The 27,571-nt window shown below is 43.7% G+C and overlaps 3 protein-coding genes across 11 annotated transcripts; 2 read left to right on the forward strand and 1 right to left on the reverse strand.

Moving 5' to 3' along the window:
* Nucleotides 1-53: 53 nt before the first annotated feature.
* Nucleotides 54-5,823, forward strand: foxj2 (forkhead box J2). Of its 2 annotated transcripts, XM_035641831.2 has the most exons (11): nucleotides 54-291; nucleotides 599-948; nucleotides 1,086-1,160; nucleotides 1,260-1,352; nucleotides 2,871-3,029; nucleotides 3,139-3,583; nucleotides 3,836-3,958; nucleotides 4,071-4,172; nucleotides 4,763-4,867; nucleotides 5,006-5,104; nucleotides 5,385-5,823. In XM_035641831.2, exons 2-11 carry the CDS (start codon nucleotides 625-627, stop codon nucleotides 5,495-5,497), a joined length of 1,638 nt encoding a protein of 545 aa, XP_035497724.1. In that variant the 5' UTR covers nucleotides 54-291; nucleotides 599-624; the 3' UTR covers nucleotides 5,498-5,823. The 2 variants fall into 2 exon arrangements, with proteins under 2 accessions (XP_035497724.1, XP_035497714.1); XM_035641821.2 differs by having other exon boundaries at nucleotides 4,763-5,104.
* Nucleotides 5,824-5,932: 109 nt separating this feature from the next.
* On the reverse strand, nucleotides 5,933-17,309 carry epn1a (epsin 1a). 8 transcript variants are annotated; one of them, XM_035641590.2, is made up of 13 exons: nucleotides 17,199-17,309; nucleotides 14,305-14,402; nucleotides 14,023-14,124; nucleotides 13,525-13,683; nucleotides 12,793-12,921; nucleotides 12,330-12,450; nucleotides 12,051-12,208; nucleotides 11,855-11,926; nucleotides 10,704-10,787; nucleotides 9,466-9,757; nucleotides 8,685-8,849; nucleotides 8,244-8,486; nucleotides 5,933-7,961 (listed from the first exon to the last, which is right to left on the reverse strand). In XM_035641590.2, the coding sequence occupies exons 3-13, from the start codon at nucleotides 14,089-14,091 to the stop codon at nucleotides 7,495-7,497; spliced, it is 1,959 nt and encodes a 652-aa protein (XP_035497483.1). In that variant the 5' UTR covers nucleotides 14,092-14,124; nucleotides 14,305-14,402; nucleotides 17,199-17,309; the 3' UTR covers nucleotides 5,933-7,494. The 8 variants fall into 8 exon arrangements, with proteins under 8 accessions (XP_035497483.1, XP_035497510.1, XP_035497459.1 ...); XM_035641617.2 differs by having other exon boundaries at nucleotides 12,051-12,190; nucleotides 14,250-14,402; XM_035641566.2 differs by having other exon boundaries at nucleotides 14,250-14,402.
* Nucleotides 17,310-21,459: 4,150 nt separating this feature from the next.
* sbk3 (SH3 domain binding kinase family, member 3) lies at nucleotides 21,460-26,936 on the forward strand. The gene is made up of 4 exons (XM_035642444.1): nucleotides 21,460-21,875; nucleotides 23,800-23,947; nucleotides 24,429-24,631; nucleotides 25,580-26,936. The coding sequence occupies exons 1-4, from the start codon at nucleotides 21,870-21,872 to the stop codon at nucleotides 26,363-26,365; spliced, it is 1,143 nt and encodes a 380-aa protein (XP_035498337.1). The 5' UTR covers nucleotides 21,460-21,869; the 3' UTR covers nucleotides 26,366-26,936.
* The last annotated feature ends 635 nt before the right edge of the window (nucleotides 26,937-27,571 follow it).

Consider the following 27,571-nt stretch of genomic DNA (forward strand, 5'->3'; position numbering starts at 1 on the left):
AGAGTGAGGTCACGGAGGAGGAGGAGTGAGTTACGTCATTCTGGTAAAGTCAGAAAGGGAGGGGGGGAGACAGGGAGGGAAAGAAAAAGGAAGCTCTCGGATAAGTTTTTGTGTATATTCCTCCAAAGATACACAAACTTTCACAAGCCGAAGGTATGAATTGAGGCCTCGTCGGGATCAACACGCCGAAGAGCACAGCGGAAACCAGTCTGGCTGTAGTTGTGCACAGCTGATGACAACATCAAATATTAACACTGTCTAAGGCCTTGGGCCTCGAGTGCCTACAGATAGGTAAGCAAGTCATTCTTCTCTTCCTCGGAAAACAGCGAATGTAGGTGGAACTGGCACCGCACTCATGTGTAGACACATTCATGCAACGTGTGTGCTTGTGAAGAGACCGGTTACAGCACGCAAGTCTCGTGTGTGAACTTTGTAATAGACCCTGGCTGAAAGTACAGGAACAGAAGCGTTGACAGTTTTACATTGCACAAGAGAGTTTCCACTATGGCATTTCTCAGTTGTTGTTTTTTAATCAGTGACCAAAGTACTAATGAGTACAAGACATTTTGATCCAGTGCCTCCTCTACTGTCCCCCCAGACCCGTTACAGAGACAAAGAGAGACAATGTCCTCTGACTTGGACTCCAGTCTCACTAGTATTGACTGGCTCCCTCAGCTGGGAATCAGCAGCCTGCGCTCGGGGAAAGAGAGAGGAGGAGGAGGGGAGAGGGAGAAGAAGAAAGACAGAGGGAGGGAGAGAGGAGACTTCCTACCCTCGGTGCAGGACCCCTCCCCTTCTAACTGTAAAGGGAAACCCCCTCACAGCTACGCCACTCTCATCGCCATGGCAATAGCAGCTGCACCTGAGAGGAAGTTGAGTTTGAATGACATCTACACCTGGATCAGTGAAACTTTCCCTTACTACTGCCGAGCAGGTCGTGGATGGAAGGTAATGTTTGAAGTAGAACAACGACAAGCAGTCTGAAATAGAAGTGTGTCACTGGTTACAAATTTGGATATTATTTGTATCAGCAGCTGGTGCAGGAGTGACTTATTTTATCGTTATTTACTTTGTGTCCTCAACAGAACTCCATCCGGCACAATCTGTCTCTAAATAAATGCTTCAGGAAAGTTCCTCGGCCGCAGAACGACCCCGGCAAGGTGAATGACTTTAAATACTGATGTTGTCATCAAACGTACTGTACTTTTGTGCGAATTTGCATCATGTGAGATGGAGAGATGATTGTACCGTATGTTTAGGGTTCCTATTGGACGATGGATGGACCTGCAGAGGTGAATCAAGTGAGGGCCCCTAAGCGTCCCTATCCGGAGGAGGAAGAGGAGAGGCTGGATGTACGTGATTATCAATGGCTCAGGAGTTAACCATCAAATTTTAGCGAAAAGACACTGCATTTCACTCAATACTTTCAATTTGAGAAACAACAGATTCTAACGTAAGGACGAGCTGCTCCGCAGAGTGACATTGAGAATGAATCAGTGTAAATGTGGGGGGACACGTTGACAGAAGGACTGCTTTTACTTATGATCAATATGTACAGTTTATTCTCATTTCCCCTTGTGATATTAGGGTTAAGGTCATTTAGCTATGCAGACATTTTTTTTGCTCTTATTTGCCTCAAATTTGGCCTAGTTCTGCTTTGCCCTAAGCGATAAGCGGAAGGTTTGGTTTGTGGTGGTAACATCCTTTAAAGGGCCCATATTATGCCCCCTTTTACACAAGTTACATTGGTTTTCAGGTGTGTGCACTACATGTCTTTGCCATTCCATGTCAAAACACCTCAAGGATCTAGCCACACAGCACCCTCCTCTTTCTGTATAAACAGCCCTGTGAGACTATGGTCGATTCCAGCGCTTTCCTGCTCAGTCCTCGCCCCCCCCCTCCCTTCGTGCTCCGCAAAGCTCCGCCTCGCTCCTCCCCGGGTCTGCTGCGCCACTACGGCGTTGCGCTGCCATGACAACAGTCGCACGTAACAAGGCACATACACGACGTAGAGACCCGGGAGGCACAGCGAACACATTCTCCATAATTACACACAGAGCACAAGGGGCTGGGCGATAGAACGTTAACGACATCCCGGCCGTGAGTCTAGCTACGCCAGCCGGCAGCCGCGACCTCCGCCGGCTACCGGGTTGCGATTCTAGCTTGGCCATGCCCGCTGTCGTCGTTCGCTTGCGGGGAGAAAATTATGGAGTAGACGCGACCTGTTTTTCCGCACTTCAAGGGGGAGGTGCTGCTCAGGTTGGGGGCATGGGCGTGGTCGGTTGGGGGCGTGGTCGCCCCAGTAGCAGGAGCGTGGTCGCCCCAGTAGCAGGAGTCAACTTACGTCACTGATTCATTCTCAACTTACGTCACTTGACGCCCGGGCTGTGAACGGCTCGTTTACAGACGTCTGCACGATCAACCCAAACCACGAATCAACGACTCATTGTTTTCTTTTCATTCTCCGTGGGCTGGCAGACACCCCAGATAACCAAATATATGTGGAGGCAGGCTGAAAAGGTGCCTGGACCCTTTAATTCAAAATGTCTCTCCAGTAATAACGTTATGAATGTCATCACTCATGCTTGTCCAAGGTTCTCATAGGGATGATTTATTTCACTGAAAATAGTCCCTATGACCCTGTTAACAGCTGGCCATGAGTTCTGTGGACGATCTGCGCTTCACCTGAACTGACATATACAGTATAATAGGGTGGAGGCAGATGTCTCAGAACCTCACCTGTCTGGACAGTGGTTTGAGAACATGTTTTTTATTTATTTTTATTCATTATTATTTGGATGAACTGACACTTTAGCTCGAGCAAAACTTTACAAAGTGTTGTATGTTGCCACTCTTCTCTCCTCTTACAGGTTCCCGAAGTACCAGGGACACAGGCTGATAGAAGACCGTCCCCTCATTACCCACGACCGACCTCCCACTCCGACCACCAGCTTCCAAACACTGCGCCACTGGGAGCCATGGAGCAACAATCACCCCAGTCTGTGTCCCTCTCTCCTCCCCCACACAAGGTGGAACCACTCCCTTTATTATTTCCCACCAACCAACCTTGCCAATTGTTTATTTTTATTATTATAAACAGCATATTCATATACATCATCTTGTCTTTCCTCTTCGCAGCAACCGTCACCCTACATGCCGAGCCGCATCTCTAGCCTCCCCATCGCTCATCCATCTGTCTCTCCTTCAGCTGGGCTCGCACCTCCTGCCCCCAGACCCTCCATTAATCCTTTCCCACCTCCCCATCCACCTGGCCCCACTGCCTCTACTACACCTCTGTCTTCAGCCACTCTGTCCTTTCCTGCTCATTCAGGACCCGCATCTGTTTCCACTTTCTCCTGCGCTCCCAACATGACCCCTCTGCCCGTTTGCACTGTGTCGGGCCCCTCTCACTCCTCTGCCTCTGCTGCCCCTTCATCTGTTGCCACCGGCCCCGCTGCGGTCTCATTCAACAACTCCGCCGATCCACCGCTGCGATTCACCTTCGATGAGCTGAACTTACCGGACTTGTATGCATCTTTCAAGTCTCTCGTCAAGACGATGCGCGAGAGGGGAGGCTCACAGTGTGAGTATGGTGTGTGTGTGTGAGTATGGTGTGTGTGTGTGTGTGTGTGTGTGTGTGTGTGTGTGTGTGTGTGTGTGTGTGTGTGTGTGTGTGTGTGTGTGTGTGTGTGTGTGTGTGTGTGTGTGTGTGTGTGTGTGTGTGTGTGTGTGTGTGTGTGTGTGTTTTTTGTGAGCGTTAGCCATGTAAGTAACACAATACACATACAAAGTGTGGATGAATAATAATAATCTAATAGTTTTATTTTCTTTCCAGCGGATGTGTCTCCCCTGGCTCTGCCAAACAATGACACTACCCCACTCCACACTCCAACTCTGCTGCCAATGTCTCCTCACCCTGCACCACCTCCACCAGCCGCACACCCTCCGTCACAATACAGTGAGTCTTACCTGTCTCATCAACCCAGACATGCGTGATTTGTGTAAAAACCCAGCAACATACAAATCGTCATTGCTTTCTTCTAAAGTTACCTTTCTCCCTTCCACTCTAGCGGTGCCACCTGACTGGTTCAGTAACCCAGATTCTCTGAAGGAGAGCTTCCGCATTGCCAGCAATCTAGACTGGGCAAACATAGACCTCTCCGGTCACCCAGGTCTGTGCCGTTTACCACAGTCATGTTTAAAAGGTCACCGCACACTAATGACAAAATAGCCTGTTTTGGTTTGGGTTTTATTTGCTGTGGTTTTTACATCGCCAAGGAGGTTATGTTATCACCCCTGTCCATTTGTTAATTTGTCAGCAGGATTACACCAAAAACTACTGAATGAATTTGAAAGATTTTGCAATTTATGACATCACTAATTTTCCAGAGAGCAATGCATGGAGCTTGATGAAAGAAATCCACCATATTTAGGGGACTGATCTCTATGAGGTCGTGCAATTTTGTGCGTGTTGATTGAATTTAAGGGGACATGGGGCCTTTCTAGTTATAGATATCTGCCTCGAGCATTACTCTGCTTAATCCTATATTGGGTTGGAGGGAGAAACCTCAACAGATGAAAACTAAGATACCATTAGATGAAAGATTTTTTTCTTATTATTATTATTACCCTTTAAGATGTGTCTTTCAAAGCTTATGCAAATTTATTTTACGAACATTTCACCAGAGTGATGATCTGATATTTGATCTGTATTTTTGTATAACTCACCTGTCTGTAAACACACCTCATTTTCTGTCTCCAGACCTCCTGGAGAGCATGCGGCAGGCAGAGCTCTGCGACTGGGCCCTGGACCCGGCGCTGTTCACCTCCCTCTGTGACTCTCTGAACCGCTTCTTCACCCAGAAAGGCATGATCACCTCCGGGAGTAACTCCCCTCTTGCCCTTGGTGCACCTCACTCCTTGCAAGCCTTACCGTTCACCTCCAATCCACCCCCAACCCTTGCCAGCCTCACTCACCCCTCACCACTCCCGTACTCTCCCACAGTTCCCCCCGCCAACGGAGCACAGCCGCCCCGGAGGGCTCTGCACATGCAGGGACCAGGTCTTCACAGACCACAGCTGACGCAGCCTGCGAGCACAACCGGTAAGACCTGGATATCATTTTTAAGTTTGCTTTATTTATTGTTCGTAACTGTCATTGTCCCATGTCACGAAATAAAAATTGCATTAGGGAGCCATCTTTTCTCTGCCACTATGAATAGTAAACCAATTACTCTTTATGTACATATGGACACGTTTAATGTAATCTCTCAAAGAAAAAAGAACCTAACCTTTAAGTTGCCTAGCCCAAAACAAGTTGAATATTGTTTCACTTCCTCCAATTTGTAGACTAACTTAAGACCACTTTTCTCTTCCTGTCCCAGCTGGGATGCAGTCTCAGCCTGCAGCACCCCGACAGCGTACTCCATTAAAGAATCTGCACAGCAACAGTGAGGAGATCCAGGATGACTTTGACTGGGATTCCCTGCTCATTTGACTCCTTACCGTCTGTGAGGAGAAACAATCAAAACAGAACTTTTTTCAGAGAAATGTGACTCTTTACAGCCATGTACGCTAAACTCTACGCAGAGGTTTGCCTCGCTGGCGTGCATCTGGACGTCCCCCTCTTAGAGCAACTCTGGGATCATGCTATGACACACGTGACTGAATGCTGTAATTCAAAACGGAAATAGTTATGAGGTTTTTTGTATACAATTTCATTTCTTTTAGCTTATCTTCTGCAGGTAATTGTCAGGGTGTCGTTTTCTAATGGACTGCAGTTTTGTAAACCTGTTCACCAAAGAAAATAAAGTGTAAACTTATTCTCGTTACATTATTAAAATCCCCAGTGGAAAAAACTACAACACTTCACATATGGGAAATGGACATAAGCATAAAATACAGAGCAAGCATTAACCGATCCAAACACACGTCCTGTGATTTTATTTTATTTCATAAATTTATTTTTATTTTTTTCCATTTTACTTTGCGAATGTGAATGTTCACGGTCAACACCACACAAAATTCAACCTTACCCGATAAAAGATATTTTTTTCCTGTTGATATAAAATAACAATAAATTCATCTAACTAAATTAAAATAACAGCATGGAGCGTGTCTTCAAATCCCCATTTTCTTTTTCTTTCATTCATTGAAATAATAGTCTTTGCGTTTCGAATGAAGCATCAGTAGCTCTCCCTCCCCGAAGGAGCAAGGGATGACACACAGGGGAAGCGGTGATTGGGGAAACCTGTGCACCAGGGATCCCATGTGAAATTTGATTGGGGGGAAAAAGAATAAACCAAATGTTTCTGATTAACAAGGGGAGAAAAAAAATGTTAAATAAGATTGGCAGAGAAATGTGTGACCCTTATAATACCTCATTCGAAATCCCAACATTACATAGAATTAATACGTGACAATTTTTAAAAAATAAAATAATGTTTTCTTCCTTTCTGAGTCAACGAAATAAGATCGGACAGAAAAAAAGGGAGACAGATATTGACACACACAAACAGGCATCTGCACACTAACACTCACAATTGAGCATTTTGGTTGTTATTCACACATTTTTGCACGCACGCACGCACGCACACACGCGCACGCACCCGCGCACACACACACGTGCACGCGCGCACACACACACACACACACACACAAATAAACACCCTGCCAAGTTTCCCCATCAGACCACAGATGTCAGGGCTCTCTTTAGTTTTCTACAATAATCAGGAAGAAAAAAAATTAAATACACATTTGATTTAAATGGCATCATGTTTGATTTTCCTTGTTTATTTGTTCCCAAAAATTGGAAAAAAAATAAATTACATTTAACATTAGATTAAATTAAAACTGAAATAGTTGAAAATATTTGACCACATTGTGCCCGAAACATTAATGCAGATTTTTCAGTCCGTATCTCAAGTCTGGAGTTCATTAAAAATCATCCCTCATGCACTCGTTCCACCTCAGTGATTCAGTGTTTGTTTTCATTCTAGAGGGAGAAAAGAGGAAGAGGCAGGTACGACAGTTTCTCTGTTCAGTTTGTAAGTGGCTATGTCCCCTGGCCCTCCGTCTCTCTCTCAGTGCAGTAATATTAGAATAGAGTGACACTACTGAAAGACTCCTGCTCTCACAGACTTACCTTCATCTCAGACAGGACAGAAAAAAAACACAACATGAAGAACGATACAGAACAGAAAGGATTAAAACAAAAATAAATAAATCTCTATTTCCCACCCCAAAATAACCCATACTGAAATGAAAGTAGCTAAATGTGGAAAATAATTCTGAAATGAAATAATGCTTTTTGAAGGAAAAGAAACATAAACTTTTGATTTTTTTTCTTTTTTTTTTCTTTTCTTGAAATATAGAGATGTAGACATTTTTTTTTCTTTTGGACATAAATTGTGTTGAAGGGGGATGAATGAAGGGGGTAGCAGATACGACAGAAGAGGTTGAAAGAAGTGAGCGAAAGTGAGTGGTGACATTTCCTCAAAGAAGAAAAGGGTTGGTGCTAGCTCCCGTTGTTCCTCCGTCTCCCACTGATCCTCCTGCCCCCATCACCCCTCCTGTTAGAGTGGGCCCACCCAAAATCAGCTGAGGGGGTCCTGCACCTCCGGCCCCCAGCAGAGCCGAGCCGGGGGGCCCCATAGGGGAGAGACCGCTGTAGGGCATGCCCATGGGGCTAGCCTGCATCATGCCCAGGCCCATTCCTGGAGGACCCATGCCCACACTCATCGGCCCTATGCCCATTCCTGGTTGCACCATGCCCAGCATGGGGTTGGGAGGCACGGGGCTGGTGCGGAGGCCACTCAGGCCAAGTAATGAGGGCTGAGGTGAGATGGAAGTCATGGTCGGAGCCACGCCGAACGGGTTGGAGGAGGCAGGTATGGGTGAAACCCCCCGACTTGAGATGGTGCTGCCTGGAGTTACTGCCATGCCAGGAGCAGGAGATGAGCCTGAGGGTCAGAGGTCATGATTAGACAACACAGTTAAAAGAACGAGCCCATTTTCATGAGTAATTTTTGCCAATGCATTATATTCATTACATTTTTTATAAACCTCAAGTCGCCCTCGACTATTTCGCTTATTGTAGTTGATTGTGTATAACTTATGTGGATCATGTGTCTACCTAACAGTGCAAAATACTTTCCAGGAATAAGGAAAGTCCAATCTCATCTTTCACTCTACAAACATCTTTCCACCTCTTCCACACAGTGAACTTGATGGCTGTAACTAACCTGTGTTCTGGAGGAAAGGGTTGTGCGCTGAAGAGGAAGAGATGGAGGGAGGTGGCGGTTGTTTGGGTTTGGGTTTAGACGACACCAGAGAATCAAGATCCACCAGCGCTGCATTGGGGCCGAGGAAGGACTCTGGAGTCTTCCGAACAGGGAGGGATGAACCGATAGACGACAGGTCAAAGGGCACCGGTGAGCCGGTGCTGTCGCAGCCTGTTGCAGAGGACCCTCGTCGCTCTGGGTCTCCTGAGGTCGGGGGCAAAAGAAACAAGTCAGGCATGTTGTAATAGAACACAGAATTACAACATGTACTAGAGGAAGATGAAATGTAGGACAAGACAAGTGTTTTGTGAGCATTTGAGTCTGTAGCTTCATGTTTCAACTATGGAAATGTCCCAGTAACTCGGTGTCTGTGAGTCCATGTAGCTTTAAGTGTGAATATACCTGTGCCATTAGTGTGTTTGGCGTTGCCACTCCAGATGTCGGAGTTGACAGGGTCAGAGGCAGGGACAGGCCCGTCCCTCGCCCAGGGGTCTACTGGGCCCCCCGAGGAGGAAGTGCTGGGAGGCACTGAGGGGCCCCAGGGGTCGGCACTTGGGGGGGTCACAGCTACAGGGGAGGGGAGGAGACGCAGGGGAGGGGAGGGTTAACACAACACCTTACAGGTACAAGCCACGATAAGGAGGGAGCAGGAAGCTGGGCTGGGTTCCAAATGTGATGTTTCTCTCCTTGACCTCTGCTATACCACTGACTGGACTAATAAGGACAGACGAAGGTTGATTTTTCCACGTCTGTCTGCCATGTTATGAAGTTCAGTGGAGGTAAAGGAGAGATAATGAGAGCTACCCCATACAATCAAATGGCACAAAAGGGCAAGAGAAGAGAGATCTCTGGTTGAGACATAGCCACAGTCAGTCCTGAGTAGAAACAAGAGGATAAAATCCCTGGTTTAGACACAGAGGGAGAATGAGTTTAGCATGCTAGCTTTCTCATAAACTGAAAGCATATGAGAGGGTGAGAAGATATGACACCATGGTGGCATGACAGAAAATGTTACAGGGATGTTGTCTAGACAGGAATTGGAATGGTAGAGTGAAGAGGAGTAAAAGTTGAGAGGTTTCCACCTCCTCTTTCATCCACAGAGCAGGACACAATTCTTTTTAGATGCTCAGTCACATAGACATTTCCACAGAGGAAAAATGGGACCAGTGTCGCAGCTGCATACCTGAGCTTCCCCAGGGGTCAACGTTGTTAATTCTGTTGGACGTCTCTCCCCAGGGATCTGGAGGAGGGCCTATAGTGGGTGGGGCTCCCCCACCCCATGGGTCAGAGCTTGTAGGAGACGTGGGTGATGCCAACCCCCATGGATCTGAGGGGGCTGCGCCCCAGGGGCCCGAGGCAGCAGGGGCAGGACCTGTGGGTGGAGGTGAGGGCCCAGCAGAGCCCACAGGGGCGGCAGCAGCAGCAGCAGCAGGGACCCCCCAGGGGTCTGCGGCACTTAGCTCCATCAGAGCGCCCTGTACAAAAGAATATCCCATGACTGAGCAACTGACATCAGAAACAAATCTGAGGACACACAGTCTGAGATTAGTGTTTAAAGAGGAAGTGCACAAATCTGAGAAGTAGGTGGAAATGGAGAATAAATACAGTCACATCAAAGATGTAATCAGTTCCTTGTCAAGTCAAACACTGCAACCAACATTTCCAGTAAGTGCACAATGGCTGTGTTTTTTGAGACAAGCCTAACCTTTCGAAAGTCACACACTACACCAATAAGTATATAGAGTACACGGTGCACTGCACGGAAGGGCACTAATTAAAGTATCCAAATTGAGACACGGTGCTGAGTAACAGCTGGCGTAGTGCTGACGCAGAGAGAGGGCTGTCACAGTATTGATTGTTTTCCCTTACCGCACACATAGGTGAAGCCACTGACAACACTGCAGTAACCGCCATGACATTTAATAAAATAAACATAAAATATTACCCTCAGCTGCTATAAAATAAATAAAGTTTTTTTAAGGTCCAATACAAATATTTTTAATGGATGTATTCCTGTAGCAGTCTTGTTCTTTAGACTTATTTTTCATATTCTAATCTAAATGTCTGTTAATTCCAATGTTGTTAATAAGAGAGAAACTTTGCAGCAGGTCTGCATTGAGCAGCAGTTGCAAGTGTTAATCTGCACAAGCCGTAAGCTATTTTAAGCACTCGCCACTTGTTGCTGTCTCTGTTGTATTTTGTTACTTCTTATTTTAGTTTTAGAAGCGCGTGCGTGAAAATTTGACCACAACTCTTGATATATATATATATATATATATATATATATATATATATATATGCGTGTGCCTCGGGCTCCTGGGAATCAGCATCCTCAGATCCATATACCTTATTGTTCTGCCTTCACGCTGGCAGTAGACGTAGTCACAGAGACAGATTAATGCAAATACATTTTACACACACCTCCTCTGGCTTTGTTTTCTCCCTCCTGCTCTCTTCGAGGGCCATCTGAAGTCTCAGGTCATCGCCTCTGCGCAGTCGCTCCTCCTGCCAATCACACACGCCATGATGTTAGCAACCATGATGTGAGCAACCTGAGAGACACAACCTTTGGAAAGCACACCAGAGGGACGGATTTGAGATCAGTTAGCATTCCGCAATTTAAGTATGAATTGTTGAGTGTGGAAACTGAAACTGTGACTTTCAACCTTCATCTACAGTCAATGGATAGTTAAGGTAAATCGACTGATCCCTAAATCCCACAACACTCCCCGAAACATGGTTAAATCAGAGGAGTGATGTACTTTTTTTTTTTTGCAGTTTTACACAGAAATAGGCCAACTCGGAACTGGTGTCACAAGATTACCTAAAATTTAATTAATAACTCCCCAGCATAAAATACTGGAGGTTCAAACAGTCTTTAAGCTGCATGTAGTGGACTTATCATCTAATCAACCTGGAGCATAAAAAATGCAAATAAAAAAAGTAGAAATGGAAGTAAAAATAACAATAGCACTACCATTTAAAGGCCCTGCATTAGGTCATGAACTAAACCAGTTATCTGGTGCAGGCAGGTGACCACTTGCATAAAACAGACACTCAGTTACCACAGCACAAGAAAGTTAAAACAACAGGAAGAAGGTTTAACATGTAAGGAAAAGAGTGTATTTAATATCAGGACTACAGATGGATGCATGCTATCAGAGAGGGTGACAGGAAAAGATCATCGAAGCTGATAAATCAATCGGTCAATCAGTCAATTATGATAAATATGTGCCAATGACATGCAAATTCAACAGTTAAAGAGTTAATCAATGCTTTGGGTGCTAACATTTATGAAATTGTAATACAACCTGACAAGAATTTGAAAAGCACCTACTTTGCACAAGCATGATAAAAGAACGTGAGATTGTAGCAAACTAAATTATCTCTAAAGTTCAGTGTCACTTGCAGTCTGATGCAAGTTTGTTATCTTAAATTACACACCACAAATATGAGCATGAATTCATTTTCTTGACTGATCGATACGTGATATGCGTTTCGAGTAATTGACAGAAAAACAGATGGTTGAAGACCGGCTGACCAGTCAGCTGGGCACACGCTCTGCCCCTGACCTTTTGTTGAATCTCTTTGCTGAGTGTGAGTGCATAGCGGAGCTCTGCGTCCTCCAGAGGGTCCTTGCTAGTCTGGGAGGGGTCAGGGGGTTACACAGTGAGAAATCTAGTTCTATCTAGGTGTATAGTGAATAATAACGTAATATCCCTCTGTGCACACAGGTGTGTGTATCTCCAATAGGCTGCTTTGTCTTACCTGCTCGGCCTCTTCTTTACTCATCGCCAAAGCCAGTTGGAGCTGCAGGTCTTCTTCTCCGGAGCTCTGTGGCCAGGCCTGCTCAGGATCTGCCCCTCCAGAATGGGAGCCCAATGACAAGCTGCCCCCCAGGCTGGGTGCTGAGGGAGCCGAGGAAGCTAGATCAGAAACAAATATGCAATAAACACAGAGCCTGTTCTACGTTATAAACTACCCTGAACTAGAGACCCCCTATAATACTGGTGTTTGTAAAATGTGTTTAACTAGAAGCCATCTCACCACTGGAGGTCTGTGCCATCTTCTCTTTGGTTTTGAGGGCGTGGATCCTCTCCTCTCTTAGTCTCTCCTCATCTTTCAACAGTGTTACCAACTGTTTGGCTTTCTCTCGCACGTTAACCCCCTGGAAAAATGCAGGTAAATTAGCATTGCCATGGTCAAACATTACAGAAACAGATCAAATAAATTATTACTGTAGTCGGTTACACTGTACACATTATTGTTAGCTTGTAAACTCACAACAGTTTCAGCCATCAACAAGCCATAAAAACTTTTATAGCTGGCTTTGTATGTTTGCACAAGAGGTCAGAGATTCATTGTAAAACGTCCTTGAATAAACCACAGGTGGCATGTTTGACAAAGTGCGTCTGCATTCCACAAAGGTGGACCTTAGTCGCTAATCACTATAACTGTATGTACGGCTTCGTGGACATGGGTGTGGGTGTGTGTGTGTGTGTGTGTGTACCTGGTCTTTGCCATCTCTGTCTATGAACTGGAAATCCTTGAGGGTCTGGACTGCGTATATGTTCTCTCTGCACTGTTGGGCAACACGTTCTGAACCCGTCTTGATTAGATACTCCATAAGAGTCATAGCCTGGCAAAATACAAATCACAACCACCGAGCAGCTGTAAAAAAAAAAGTCTGTATACTGGAGGTAGTGGAAATGTAAATATTATAACATTTAGTATGTTCCCTTATACTAGATTCCACATCCATTCACATTAAAATAGACAGCAAGTGTAGGACTCGGAACAATAAAATAACTCACATTGTAAAAGCTCAAAAAGGCATAAAACTAATCAATATCTTTCATATAATCATCAAGATTTGGGCGGTGACTGAAAACACTCCTTTGCTTACTCATTGACGTCTATGAACAGCAAATAGAACTTAGACACTTAGACAACATCATCACAGTGTTGCAACAACTGTAATTATTGCACCTATGCAAAGTGACGCATGGCTCTGTAATGTTGTTATGTGACAAAAAATACTGCTGTACAGTATTTAGGAATGAATTTAGACACATTCTGATGTCATGATACCATTACACTGCTGACAAAATAAAGAGATATTGGTACTCATACCGAGAAGTACTCCAATCTGTACAGCATTTCGATTGTGTCAGTGTGGTGTGCATGAGAGTATTTATAGTAATATATTGTCAAAACAGTTATTCCCAACTTCCAAACACACCTTGTACACGTGTCTCCAGTTCTTTCCGTGGTCATTGAGGCGCTTCCATACCATGCTCATGATTTCAGAGAAGGCCACAACATTGTAGGTCAGGTCAGCAATCTCTGACATCAGAGAACTGCTGGGGCCCCATGGGTCATTGGATGTCGCCTCTCTAACCTAGATGATACCAAGGCAAGAGACAGACTTTAATTATCTTCCACCAAAACCCAGTGATAATAGGCCACGGCGTTATAAGTAGCAATGAAATTTGATCACGACACAAGCTCAAAAGGGAGGCCAACTCATGAATGGAGAATCTGATTAAATTATCTTGTACTGTGTTTGTTGAGGGGAAGAGTGAGGAGGTTGCTTCAAAGAAATATTAGATTTTCAGCAGCCGTAATGTCGTCTGTGGTGCAGAGATACATTGGCTTCAATCAAGTCATGAAAATGTGGGAGATGTAGGTGTAAAAGAAAGAAGAAGAAAAGCCAGATAAGCACACAGGGACACTCAACCTTGATTTCAGCCTCTGAATAGTTGTGGACGATGTTCTTTACTTGTCGCCGTAGCGATGAGGTCGACATGGCAACAGTCTGACCACCAAATTCTGCTTCAATCTGAACAGTAGATGGAGAAGAAGGGTTGTAAAGTATAAGCAATACAATACAGACAGTAAAGAGGCAAAGAACATTTTATGTGACTGCTGGGATCAGCAGAGGGGGAAAGACGACGCCATGCACACCTGTTACACGATTCAGAATAAGGGTCTCTCCTCCTGGGGTCTTCTTGTGTCTTACCTACGCACCACTCATTCACGGCGTGCTCTGTCTCAGTTTGTCTGGTTCTTCCCGTAGCAACATTGGGTCTCAAAACCACAGGCGAGGGGAGGTGGAAGCTGTAGAGCAAGATTGAGACTCACGTTAAAAATGAATTCCTACTGAATGTTACAGCCGGATCACAACAAATAGTCTAGTTAAAACTAATGCTCGGACTATTTCCCAAGTAACCATTATAAAATAGGGACAAGGGAGATATTCAGCAACAGTAATCACATGATTTGTGGCTGATCCACACATGGCTGAGAGTTAGAGATACAACATATTAGTTCTATGCTCCATCTTACTTATCCAAGCCAAGGCTCATTGACACAGAAAACATAGGCATTTAATTGTTTATGAACAGAAAATTTATTGGATTTTATTTTAATAATCAGGAAGTGTGAACAGATTATTCCTAAACCAATTTTAAAAACAACAACAACAACGCGTGTGTTTAGGCTAAGCACGGGGTTTAAACCTGAGTTGGGAGAAAAGAGTTTGAGTAATAAGATATGTGCTTCACACAAGTACATGTATGTACTTAAACTCATTTATGAACCTGTCAGTACTTTTTAAAAAACACATCTTTATCTTTTCATCAGGGTAAAAACATGGAACAATAGTAATAAATAAATAGTTTTTCTGAACAGAAACTCCATTTTAAATTCTGCTGCCTCTTACATAATAACATGTTTCCATTTCCTTAATGCCAGGTAATAATATTCCTTTTCATTAGATTGATAGCACATAAAGCAGCCCTGAGAGAGAGATTGAGAATTCACCCAGAACGAACGACTAAAGACACTGCATCACCCACTGGGAGGGTAGTACGTGGGACAGGGAGATGTGTAGCTAACAGATGGACCAAAAGTATGCAAATATGACCATAACAAAAAATAAGTACAGTACAAGAGCATCTCGAAAAATACAACAGACAACTACTCCTGACAGTCATCAACAGTGGTTTGTGTGTAAATGGAGCATTTTATCAACTAATCTACATTATTGAAAACGGGAAAAAATTGTTTGGCTCAATAAATGATGATTTCTGTAAAGCCACAATGGCATCATAATGTGAGTTTGACAGAAAGCCGCCTGGACTCATCCCGTCTACTGCTGGTGGTGTAATGGCATGTGGAGAATGGTTTTGTGGCACTGAACTGGATCCTCTGTACCTGCAGACCATTGTTTCTGTTGGATTGTTAACACAGCGGGCTGGAATATTATTGCTGACCAGATGCATCCTACTAACTGCAACAATCTGCATTTTCTAACCAAATGTTCATTTCTTCAGCTGCATTAAAGACGCGAGAGGTGGTTGTCAGACAAGTTCAACAAAGACAATTTAATAGAAACTCAAAAAGATAGTGCTTGGCCTCTCCTTTAACTGCCATCTCTCAAAAACAAATGGACCAAAGGACAATGATAGAAGTCGATGAACCCATCCCACCCACTGCAAATAAATGACTGTCTATCAAAATAGATCTGCAGATCAAATCATGCATCAATCAACTAGTTGTTGGAGCTCCATATGTGTGCATTCATTTTGGCAATGTTGGGAAAAATGTACTTTGTCTCAACAAATGTCTCCCCATTTTAAAATATAACTTTCTCTAAGTCTGAGAACTATTTTCAACATTCTGAACTAAATAGACTCAATAATATGAATAAGGACATTGCTCTCTTGAGTACTATATTACAGATTTAAATTGGCCTGACGCAATTAGCTGGCATAGATTTGTAGGTCAGACAAATATGAGACCATGTTGCACAACTCAACATAAGGTAAACCATTGCAAAAGTCATTACATTGACTCCTGAAGCTCTGTACCAAAGTTCAGACAAGCAGACTGATCTCTGATAAAGGGACAGAACAGGCCGCTTCTCAGTGATTCACAACAATCTGACATGAGGGGGGGCAGATAATAAACGATCAATTTATCGTTTTATAGACAGGTGCCTTACTTAAATCAGCACACAGCCAACTAGTAGTGATGAGCTAGATGACCTGGTGTGGCAAACAGTTGAGTGACAGAAAACCACAGTTAGATCGCCAACGGAGCTGCATGTTGCCATTAAACCACTGCTCACCTATCCCCCGCTGTCAGTGGACGCTGCACGGTCGCATGGGGAAGCTGCCCCCGTCCCATCCCCGTCAGCCCGCTCACAGACAACGACAACAATCGCAACACAGACACACAACTCCAGCTTCCTCTGTCACACCTTCCAAGTTAGCCCCGCGGCGCGATGCTAACAGCCGGCAAGACGTTAACGCGAGAGGCGCCAGCCGACCAGCGACCGTGAAGGGACCGCTGACCGAGTGCGTTAACAGGTCCCCTCGGAGACGTTGGTGTCACAGAGTCCACGCGCGACAGACAAGTGTAGGAGCACTCAGTAGAGCTAGTTAGCCCAGCTGACGTTAGCTGTCAGGGGCACTTAGCAAGCGACTCTGCCCATTTTCATCCAAAGCTAATCGAAACAGTTGGCTAGCACTTTGCCTCCGGAGTCGGGGTAAAGTTTCCCCGGGGGTTGGTGAGGCGGTGTCTGGGCACGAGTGAGCGGACACACAGGAATACAGGTCGCGGCGGTGATATCACCAGACTGCACACAGCGGTTAACGTTACCTGGTGGAAGAAATCACTTGCTGGGGAAGATTAGCCAGCTAGCAGTTAGCCAGCTAGCTGTTAGCCAGCTAGCTGTTGCCAGTTCGCAGCTGGCAACAGGACAGCTCCACTGTACAACCGTTACCGAGTGCACGTCACGCTTCGGGGCAATGCGGAACACACGCGCACAAATAACGAGCCAAAATGTTTAAAAAAAAAAAAAAAAAGTTGACAACACACAATTAATATCCAAATAAAGTGTGTACTGACCCTGTTGTAGCTCGACTGTACGAGGAGATGGCCGAATTTCCGCTTCCGTTTTCGGCTACAGGAAAGACCGCACCCCCCGGAGCTTTGTTTGCCCGGGACGGTAGTAAGGCACTTGTGAATAATTCATTCATCTCTTTTAACCGCCAGAAATAAAGTTCTGGATGTAAAGAAACCCAAAGTGATGCTTTATTAATATTCAAAGCCTTGCAGGGAGAGATAGAAACGTATTGTGCAATAACCATCTGTGCAATATTTAGATATTTATTCTCCATGTGCAATTATTGTTATTGCTCTATATATAGTATTTATATTTTTATATTTTGTTTATACCTATTGCTTTTTTAAATTCTGCTGTCCACTTTGCTGCTGTAACGCCCAAATGTCTCTGTTTTGGGCTGAATAAAGGATTATTATATTATCTTTTCTTAAATGAATCCATGGGAATCACATCGTCATTCAAGCTCATGTGAACATTTTTGAATGGGTTGTATTTTATCTTATTTTATTTTGTTTACTTGCTCCACAACCTTATTAGCAGGACAATACTAACCTTTATACAGTTTATACAGAACCAATCACATATAATTATGCTCAACATTAAGCAATATAGTCGTATAGCATATGCACAGAACGGGGAGAAACTCTGCTACACGCCAATATCAACCATTTTCACCTATAAAAAACACAATTAAAACACCAAGCAACTAAATCAGCATATTGCATTAACACGATAACTGTACATGTCCAGTATGTCCATGTATAACTGTCATGATATTTCATACTAACACCACAAGCTACACATCACAGCCAAGCCCAGACTCCACATATTCCAACAGTGTGTTTCTGATCGAACAAGCAGCCGAAGACGAGCAAAAAGAAGGACAGGGCGTCATTTTGAGCTGATATATGGCCCGTCCAGTGCTGTTTGACTTCAGCGGAGGGATACTAATGGGAAATGGCTTCGACCTTTCAGATTCCTCACAGTGTGCTCGGCCCCTTGAAGTCATTGAATGTTGTTGTTCACAGGGATTTGGTGGCTGTCCGTCCATTCCCCTGGCTCTGACGGTTCGATAGACGTGTCAATCAATGAGATCGACCAATGGGCTGCTGAGCTATAGCCCTTCGAATTTTACGTCGTGTCCTTGGCATCACTGATGTCATTACGCCCCACTACAGGGATTGTTTTTTAGAAACATATGAGCACCCATCTTGAATAAAACAGTTATAATATACGTATGTAATACACACTTACAGAGACATATAAGTGAAATGAAATGGGTTTTGCAGTGAGAAGCCTCACACACCCATAGAGGGTCCTCCAAGGTTCTGCAGGGGGGGGGGGGGGGGGGGGGGGGGGGGTGCATATGTCTAAAAATACTGTCTAAAAATACTCATAAACTGAATCAAACTTGCTATCAGTAGAAATTCCAGTGTTTCCCATACATTGACTAGACTGCGGTGGCCACCATCGTCTAATTTGTTGCGCCATAAACTCATAGCAAACCAAAGATATTTTTACACTTCTCATAATAATAAAGATCTCTTCGTTCACACCAAACTACTACTGCAGAGAAATAATTCAGATGATGATGCACAATGATCATTGAATATTAGCTTCCATATATGCTTTGTCTCTGAAATATTGTGTTTTGATTAATACATTTGCAATAACATAAAAGCTTAATACAGTGGACAACCTGGTCCAATGCCTGTTTCTTTGTAACAGAGGTTTTTAAAACTATCCCTTTTCTTTTGTTTGAATAATGGCCAAAGTAAAAAAAGGAAATTATCACCACAATATGGTGGGGGGCTTGAAACTATAGTCTAATTTGCAACAGGTGAAATCACAATGAGACCTTCACTGTGAAAAATATATTCCACCTTTAAGATAAAGTCTACAAAACCTTCATTAAAGTGAGATAACCATGACCTAAACTTCACTGATAAATCGTGTAATGTAATGCATCACACTGTCTGTGGTTTCTCCTCAGTAATGCTATAGCCCACACTGTCCACAAAGAGGCATCCTTCAACTAACTTCAGCATCAAGAGAAACCAGAAGAGCTTTGTTCACAGTTCCCTGTGTGAGGTACCATAAATAATCCTCGGTAAGCCCTTTAGATCAGAACAACACTGTAACAGCTGGCATGCATGTGTGTCACACGCTCCCTTTGTTTATCCTGCGACTCTTTATCCTTTTATCTTTGCCTTCTCTCCTGGGAGGAGCGGATTGAAGGAACTATTGCAGCATGACTCGAACAAACTATATAACTGTAATGGACTGTTTCACCGCTTTGGAAAGACTAATCTTATTAAGATAACCACCCCCCCCAAAAAAGGAGGCGATTATAACGCGCATAAAAGCTATTTTGACAGGTGTTGTTCCACTGTTACGTCACAGACATACAACCCCTTATCTGCTGAAACAGTGTAGGTTGAGACACCTTGACTCTGTTTTGACCACCACATCATGTTCCATGTCTCACATTTTCCACTATAAGCAGAGTGTTTTCTTTTGTGATGTGTTCATGTACGATATTGTTGTCTCTGATTACTATAGATTGTAGGTTGAATGTAGTCATTGTTAACCCTGAAATTGTAATTTGTAGGTCAGTGTTGTGAAATACATAAGAACAAATCTGTGCATGTTCTCGCTCACCCAGATCGTGACCAAAGAAATGTTCAGTCAATGACAAATGGACATTACACCTTGCATTCAAGAGGTCTCATCAGAAGAAGCCACTAAGGTGTTCAACCAAGTCCAGTTACCCTTGATTCAGCATAAGAAGAAAATCTGTAGTCTCTAGCTAATAAATTTAGAAAACCAATATAAATCTGAATAAAATATTATGGCAACTAATGCTACGTTTCTCCTATGAAAAGAAGGGTAAAGAAGTCTTGTCATCTTCTCCCAGTTTATATCTGGTTAATTCAAAGAATATAGCAAAAGAGAATTGTAAGAGAGGACCATCTGTTATGTAAGCATAAACAATTTCCTGTTTTAGTATAGAAAAGCACTCAAAAATATAAATGGAAATAAGAAAGACATACAGTACATCACACAACTTGCCAGTAACTGTCAGTAAATATTTACTAAGTGTGTGCTCTAATGCATAGAATATGCAAGACACCATCATCAACATTCAGGTGTGCATAGTGTCTACGTTTTGTACGTGTGCTTCTTATGTGCATGCATATTTGTGAATGAAAGTCACTCTCTCTTGGCATCAACTCAAAGCAAGTGAGGAACGTAATGTTTTGTTGGTGCGGTGGCGACGCTGGTTGTCACAGCAGGGGCCAAAGGACCCTATGGTGCGAGCACAAACATGGAAATGCATATTGGTCATTGAAAGCTTCAGCATGGCAGCGGTTGTAACCTGAGAAGTGACCGTTGTGATAGCAGCCAGTGTTTGTGTTACATAACGCACAGCCATCTAGCCGGTTGCAATAATAGTCCTGTAGTATGTAGTACCAGGGGAATTCTATATGAGTGGACAGAAAGACGAGGAGAGCGTCAAAGCCATGGGAGCTGGAAAAGTGTGCTGACCTGCAGCTGGTGCTAAGTAGGAAACAGAGCCGGCATGTAGACAGCAAAGTGCAGAATAAAGCTGTTTTGTAAGGCAACGTTTCAGCTGTTAGCTATATCAGTGTGCGGTGAGATGCAATAACATGCTCTTGGAAAGAGATACAGGGAGATTTTATGACTAGAGAATGTGAGAGTAAGACGAGCGGGAAAAGTTTATTTGCTGATGATAAAAATTAGGAGATGAAAACCTCTTCAGTTCTTCATTGCAGAGACGAGACACTTAGTAGTGTCATGGGGAAATGAGATGGATTTAATGAATTTCAAACCATATCATTTAGTCACCCACAAATGTAGACGAGAACGAAGGACATACTGGAAAAAAAGGATAGTGATGTTGGAAAGGGCTCACACGTGGCTCACTTAACTGTAATCCAAGCTAGATTCAGGGATCATGGATACAACTTGTTGGCCTATTCCAATCATTCCAGCATACCTGGTGATTAAATCAGGAATCCTTCACTGTGGGGCAAATTCCCTGACTCAGACGGACTGGAGAGGGTGAGAAAAGAGAGGGAGAGAAATGGAAAGAGACGGGGGAGGAGAGGGCTGGGGCTGTATATGTGCACAAAGTGAGTGACAGCTGGGGAGAGGGGCGGCAGGAGAGTGATGGGTTAATGTGGTCTGTCTGACTGAGGAGAGGAGCACACGGGGAATGGTTGTGAGGTGTGGCGGTGGGATTTGGGGGGTGAAATACCTTGTAGCTGGTTCACGCGTATTTGCCAGCATAGCAGGCAGGCGAGAGGCTGTAAGAGGGAGTTGGCACAAGAGTAGGAAAAGAGAGGGAGAGAGTTCAGAGTGGGTCTCTCGGGGAGAAGCACATAGTCAATATCCAGGTCTCCAGCAATCATTTAGGACCCTCCTCTATAAAGCTGCAGTGCTATTGCAAGGACCCACGGAGAAAAAGGCAAAAAATATCAACGTCAATTCCGATTTATTTATCAGTCGCCTCAAGGACACACAGTAGATCTCCAGCATAAAACAGCCGCTGGTGACACTGACAGCAGCTTGCTAGGAGCCCAAGTCTTTCTTTAGATGCTGAGAAGCGTCAAGACAAAGTGACCAGAGATCAACCAACTGAACAGAAAATGACAGTAAGTGCATTGAACCTTTACATGCACACTTGACTAACAGTCTTATGTCTTAACTCATATTCAAGTCATCACATTGTGCTGCGAAAAACAAACACACAAAAGCATCGCAAACAAAAACACATGAATGCAACAAATCTCTCTATGTGCAAAGGGTTGTGGGTTTCATATACAATATTGCAACTGTGTTTTGCAACAATATGGTGATGACATGCAGGCATGGCACAAATTCATTGATGGATTTTTATTGCAACATTTCTCTGACTGCGGAGGTTTGATTTACTTTGCTGATGAAAGGATTTTCAACTTGTAAAGTTGAGCACCTCTACTGGACTTCAAATGTGTTAATGAAGTTAGCTTCGGCCCTCATGAAAACCTCCGTTCACTCTCTGCTTCATGCCAAGGGCCAATAAACGGCTAAGGGTTTAATTAATAATCATCTCAGCTTGCAAGGAAATGACAAATTGGATGTTCCTCGTGCAAAAAAAACGTTTTGGATGCATGCGTGATGATTTGTATGTCAGAGCAACTAAATCAAACCTAAACTGTGACCTGGATAGACATCCAGCTACAAGCAATGTTCAGAATGTAATAAATTATATTCATTCGGCCCGAGTGCAATGAAGAGCAGCGGAAGAATGTAATAATATGATATCACAACCCGCGTTAACCACTGTGTGAATGAAACCCGACCGGGATTTGATGTTGAGCTCAAAAGCGTGAAAAGGCATAAACAAATATACACCGACAATATATCTTTATACCTAGTTTTATATCTAGATTCTAATTTGGTTTCCCATAATGTAAGTTATATCAATGTGCCCTTTAGAAACATCATGTCGTCAGTTTTACTTTCAGTGCATCTGGGGACTGTCTCAAATGCTAATGTTTTGTAAAGTAAACGTTTTGAGAAATAAATTAAATTAGAAAAGAAGATAATAAATAAAAGATGGAGCTTATTGGTGCACCTGTAGAGCAGCATCACATCATACACCACTGATCTTGAAGCAGCTGTCTTATAATTTCTGTCTCGGACTGGCTGAAACCTGTACTCTTATTTTTGGCTGCACATCAGATCCATTTGTTTATCAAGCAGCAAGTCAAAACTGAGATCCATTTTCTAAACCTCTGGCATGGCATTAGTCAGTGGAAAATTTTGAAGACCATAATTAAGTTTGCTATCTCAATACAAACCAGAAAATTTGATTAGCGCAATAACTGTGAGAAGGTTCGCTATTGTCTGCAGACGTGTAAGAGAAGTAATGTAATTAAGCCCAGTTACGCAACGTGTAGGGTCAAAAGTAAAAATATGTAATCCTCCTGCAATCGCTTTACGTTTTGTGTTAAACTGTGTGTCTTAAGTGTTTAGCCCTTTCCTAATTTGCTCGGGCATGTGGAGGGGGATACACTTCAAAGGAAGTCAGTATGGATTTGATTTCATAAAACAGAGAGTGACGGTGAAGACTGAATGACAGGACCAAATGTTCAGATCACACATACATCACTCTAGCTATTGGAAAATGCAGATCAAAGCGATAACATAACCCAGAATGTTCAACACATTTCTGCCAAACGCAGGCTGTGATAGCACACGCGTCTTTAAATCTGAGCATGTAAAGATAAATGAATAAACCTTGGAGACAGTGGTTTTTGTCAGACATTATTTTTCCAACTAATCAGATATATGAGATTTTAAGTTGAAAGGTCCTCGCTACGCAATGAGCCATGACGCAGGTTCAGGTGTCACATTAGTATGTGGAGCCTCATATTCAGATTCATTCTGTGAAGTATTCAATCATAATATCTAAACATGCCACTCACGCTGTGGATCTCCTTTCTCTTCACACCACTGAAGCAATCATCATGTGTAGAAATTGAATATGGATTTGTGTGTGTGTGTGTGCGTGTGCGCCCGCTCTCTCTTCAGGCTGCAGCAGCTCAAGAACTTGATGAGCTGTGCTTCCTGTCGGCGCAGTCCATGAGCAGTCTGAAAGTACCCGAACACTTCCAGGTGGTTAAGCTCCTTGGAGAGGGATCGTATGGAAAGGTGATCTTGGCGGTACACAAAAAGAGAGGTAAATGCACGACTCAAGGTGAAAGGTCACGTCAGTTCAAACCTTTTACGTCTCAATTCAAACAACCAGTAAGAGTGTGAAATTTCCATTCAAACTGCCTAATCTGAAGTAAAAGTAATGGTAAAACTCCACTGCAGCACATTTTCACAGGCTCATGTTTCTCGCTAATGGAGAAACTAGGGATGTTGTGTGGGCTCTGCGCTGCATTAATGTGAGGACAGATCTGTCTTTTGATAGTGTTTTACTCAACCTTTTGCGCTTCTATTGCTGTGATGAAGTGCTTGAGTACATTCTCTGGGATAGAGTTGCTGCAACTGGGGTCTTAGCTGTGAAACAGAGTCTCCCCAAGGGGGAAGTTATATTTGTTCACAGTGTCAATGATGGACAACACTCAGATTCCATCAATGATGACAGTTGTTTTCAGTAAGCTGATGCGATATTGTGGTACTCAACCCATTTCATCTTGCTTCATTCCTGTCAGGAACTCCTATGGCCCTGAAGTTCTTCCCTCGTCAGTCTACCTCCCTCTATTCTTTCCTGCGTGAATACAATCTCTCCCTTTCTTACTGCACCCATCCCTCTCTGACTCGGGCTCTTGGCATCTTCTTTTCCACACCGACCTACTATGTGTTTGCCCAGCAAGCTGGACTGTACGGTGACCTCTACAGTGTAATAGTGTCAGAGGTCAGTTGTGGCATGAAATGTGTTGGTAATGCCCCGCATGATATGGACGGCCTAACGTGCCATGAAGCATAGAGAGCATTTCCTGTAGTTTCAGCAGGTCAAAAAATTGCATAAACGTTATGTTGGGTTGCAGCCCCGTCTTCTAGAATTACCCTTTGGATATTTCTAAAACAATTAATAAAAAACACCTACTCCCAACCACATTTCTGATGAAGGTTTGCAAGTCGATATGAATGTTGATAATGACCATTTCTGTGAGAACTTATTTCAGGTGGTTTCACTTCAATATCTACCTTTACAATATACAGGGTTGTGTCACAGCACATAAATACTGAAAAAGTCAGGAGTGACTTGAAGTCAGAGATAACCTCCCTCATTTTATAATGTAAAGAACATAGAACTTGTTTATTTTGCTTTTGAACATAATAAAAGTGTCCCAAATAAACAGTAGCATATGCAAATGATGAGGATGTGGATTGAGAGACCAGTTTCCATCAAATGCAGAGCTGCAACAGTCTGAAAGGCTTGGTGTTGTGTATGTCTTCAGTGTGGCAGTCATAGACAGAAATTCATGGAAAATGTAACTGCTGATCTAGTCGTTTTTGAGCTTTCATTTCTGTCAGCGAAAAAAACAGAGACGTGCTAGATAACAGTTTCCAGTTGCCCTCTTCTGTGTCACTGGCCGTAACATAAAAGACTACTGATAAGAGTAAGGGCACCCTGTTCTCACTGAATGAAGAGTGAGCATGTGAAGTAAAGCAGGGGTCTCCAACAGCGTCACCAACCATTTTGGTGACGCAGAGTCTGTTTGCCTTTGGGCCAACAATGTAGTGTTCTAACAAGACTCATCTAGCCTGTATTATTGTTCAGACTCAAAGTCATACTAAGTTATAAAGAGCGTGCTTTCTGTTCTTGAGGCACCACTGATCCAGACTGCCTCTGTTGCAGGTCGGGGTGGATGAAGAGTGTGTCCAGAGGGTGATGTCCCAGCTGAGCGGTGCTGTCACACACCTCCACTCCCTGGGCTTCGTCCACCGTGACATCAAGCCTGAGAATATCTTTCTGTGCGACAGTTCCTGTCGCTGGGTCAAACTGGGTGACTTTGGCCTGGCCCGGGCCATCGGGACCTCTGTGCGAGCTGTCTGGTACGAGTCGCCCTTCTGTACCCCTGAGGTGGAGCCAGCTAAGGAGGCTGAGAAGGAGATGGAGAGGCGGCAGCGTGACGGGACTGAAGAGGAGATGGAGGACATTTGGGTAACAGTGGAGCCCTGTATAGACAGCTGGGCCCTCGGTGTACTCGTCTACTGCCTACTAACCGGCTGCTTCCCCTGGGAGGAGAGCACCAGTGATGACCGTGGCTACCGTAGGTACAAAGAGTGGTTCATCTGTGAGGCGGAAAAGGAGGAGAAGGTCAGAGATGTTGAGTGGAGGGCTGAGGGGGACAATGACAGTTACACAATCATGGAGGAAAACCACAGAGTCAACCCTCCTCCTTCACAGTTTCAGGGCCTCAGCCCACTTGTGATGACTCTCTTCAAGGAGCTGCTCCACCCTGAGCCCCGACAGCGTGGAAGCCCGGAGGAGATCCTGAGCTACCTGGGAGGGCCGTGGCTGATGGAGACAGAGAGAGAGGAGAGGAGGAAAGCAGAGGAGGCAGAGAAGGAGGCCAGGAAAATAAGAGAGGTAGGAGGCGTGGAGGAAGAACTAGTGAGGGACGGAAGAGCGGAGAGATAAGCTCTGTCTTTATAAAGACAGTTTTTTTTAATGAATGTATAATTTCTGACTATGAGAAAAACACTGCTGCAATTAATTTAAGTGTGTAAATATATATATATTACTTGCCTTGTAAGGTACTGTATTTTTCATATTTTTTTTATAAATAGCCGTACCAAAGTTACCACTTCCATGGTTGCATATATTCAAATGTGCATGTGTGATTGTTTTCATGTGTGTCTTAGACAAAAGATCATGAGAGAAACAAGTGTTTGTTGTCTAAAACCTTGAGATGTTTTATAGTCTATAAAATCTGTATTGGAATTGTTGTCTAAATAAAGTAAAACATACATTAACTTGTTGTGACTTTTACACATTTACGTATTAAATAAGTAGAACACTGGAAATTTGTCTTGACAACACGCTTCCTATAGTAAGTACAACACTGTACTAAGACACTGTACTGCTCCTCCCCTACTACATAACCAATCTTTAACGTATTAAGGGTTTAGAAGGTATTTGCAGAGGGTTCAATTAAGAATGTAATATACAACTGTAATAATTAAATAAACATGACACGTAGTTCAGTAAATTTGTAATCTGTAATACAAGTCCTATAATGAATTACTGGTTTGAAAGGTCACATCTGAATGAGACACATTTGGTTGGTGCTTGCTTCTAACAAAGCTTAATTATTCTTTTTAATCCACACTTTAAATTAAAAGGGAAGGCCATGAGCCGATAAATGTTTGACCCCCCCCCGCTACCATCTGGAAAAACAGCCAATAAACATTTATCAGTGACACGCAAACATTTTTAAATGTGAAAAGACTTTCGATACTGGCCTTATGAAAGTAAAGCCGTGGAGAGAAGGGACATGTTTGATGTGGTGAAGCAACAGGTGCTGCAGACCAGAAGAAGCACATCTATAATTGGACTGAACAATGCATCCTGATGGTGATGCCAACTGGCTCTTGGACCACGTCTGCATGATGCAAAGTGCAGGTATACTACCTGAGAGACATCATATTCACCTTCACTTCCTGACAACGCTTCTGAAGCTAAAAACCTGCATTCAAATATATAATACTGCACTTAAACTTGACTGACGGCCATGTTGACAGTCAAACAGACCTCACGTGAAGTCCACACGGATGACAGGGCGACCGCCATTCGGTTCAGTTCGGGGACAGTTGTCCTACATCTGTCACGGAAGACAATCTGTGG

Source organism: Scophthalmus maximus, chromosome 1 (assembly GCF_022379125.1).
Source record: "Scophthalmus maximus strain ysfricsl-2021 chromosome 1, ASM2237912v1, whole genome shotgun sequence".
Taxonomy (NCBI): domain Eukaryota; kingdom Metazoa; phylum Chordata; class Actinopteri; order Pleuronectiformes; family Scophthalmidae; genus Scophthalmus; species Scophthalmus maximus.

Excerpts from the sequence above, each read along its gene's own strand:
- foxj2 (XM_035641821.2), top strand. The coding sequence starts at position 625 with ATGTCCTCTGACTTGGACTCCAGTCTCACTAGTATTGACTGGCTCCCT. Across the intron at positions 3,030-3,138 it reads TCTCTCCTCCCCCACACAAG|CAACCGTCACCCTACATGCC; the intron begins GTGGAACCACTC and ends TCCTCTTCGCAG. Across the intron at positions 3,959-4,070 it reads ACACCCTCCGTCACAATACA|CGGTGCCACCTGACTGGTTC; the intron begins GTGAGTCTTACC and ends CTTCCACTCTAG.
- epn1a (XM_035641590.2), bottom strand. The coding sequence starts at position 14,091 with ATGTCGACCTCATCGCTACGGCGACAAGTAAAGAACATCGTCCACAAC. Across the intron at positions 10,788-11,854 it reads GCAAAGAGATTCAACAAAAG|GAGGAGCGACTGCGCAGAGG; the intron begins GTCAGGGGCAGA and ends TGTGATTGGCAG. Across the intron at positions 7,962-8,243 it reads CCCTTTCCTCCAGAACACAG|GCTCATCTCCTGCTCCTGGC; the intron begins GTTAGTTACAGC and ends TCTGACCCTCAG.
- sbk3 (XM_035642444.1), top strand. Across the intron at positions 23,948-24,428 it reads GGCGGTACACAAAAAGAGAG|GAACTCCTATGGCCCTGAAG; the intron begins GTAAATGCACGA and ends CATTCCTGTCAG. Across the intron at positions 24,632-25,579 it reads ACAGTGTAATAGTGTCAGAG|GTCGGGGTGGATGAAGAGTG; the intron begins GTCAGTTGTGGC and ends CCTCTGTTGCAG.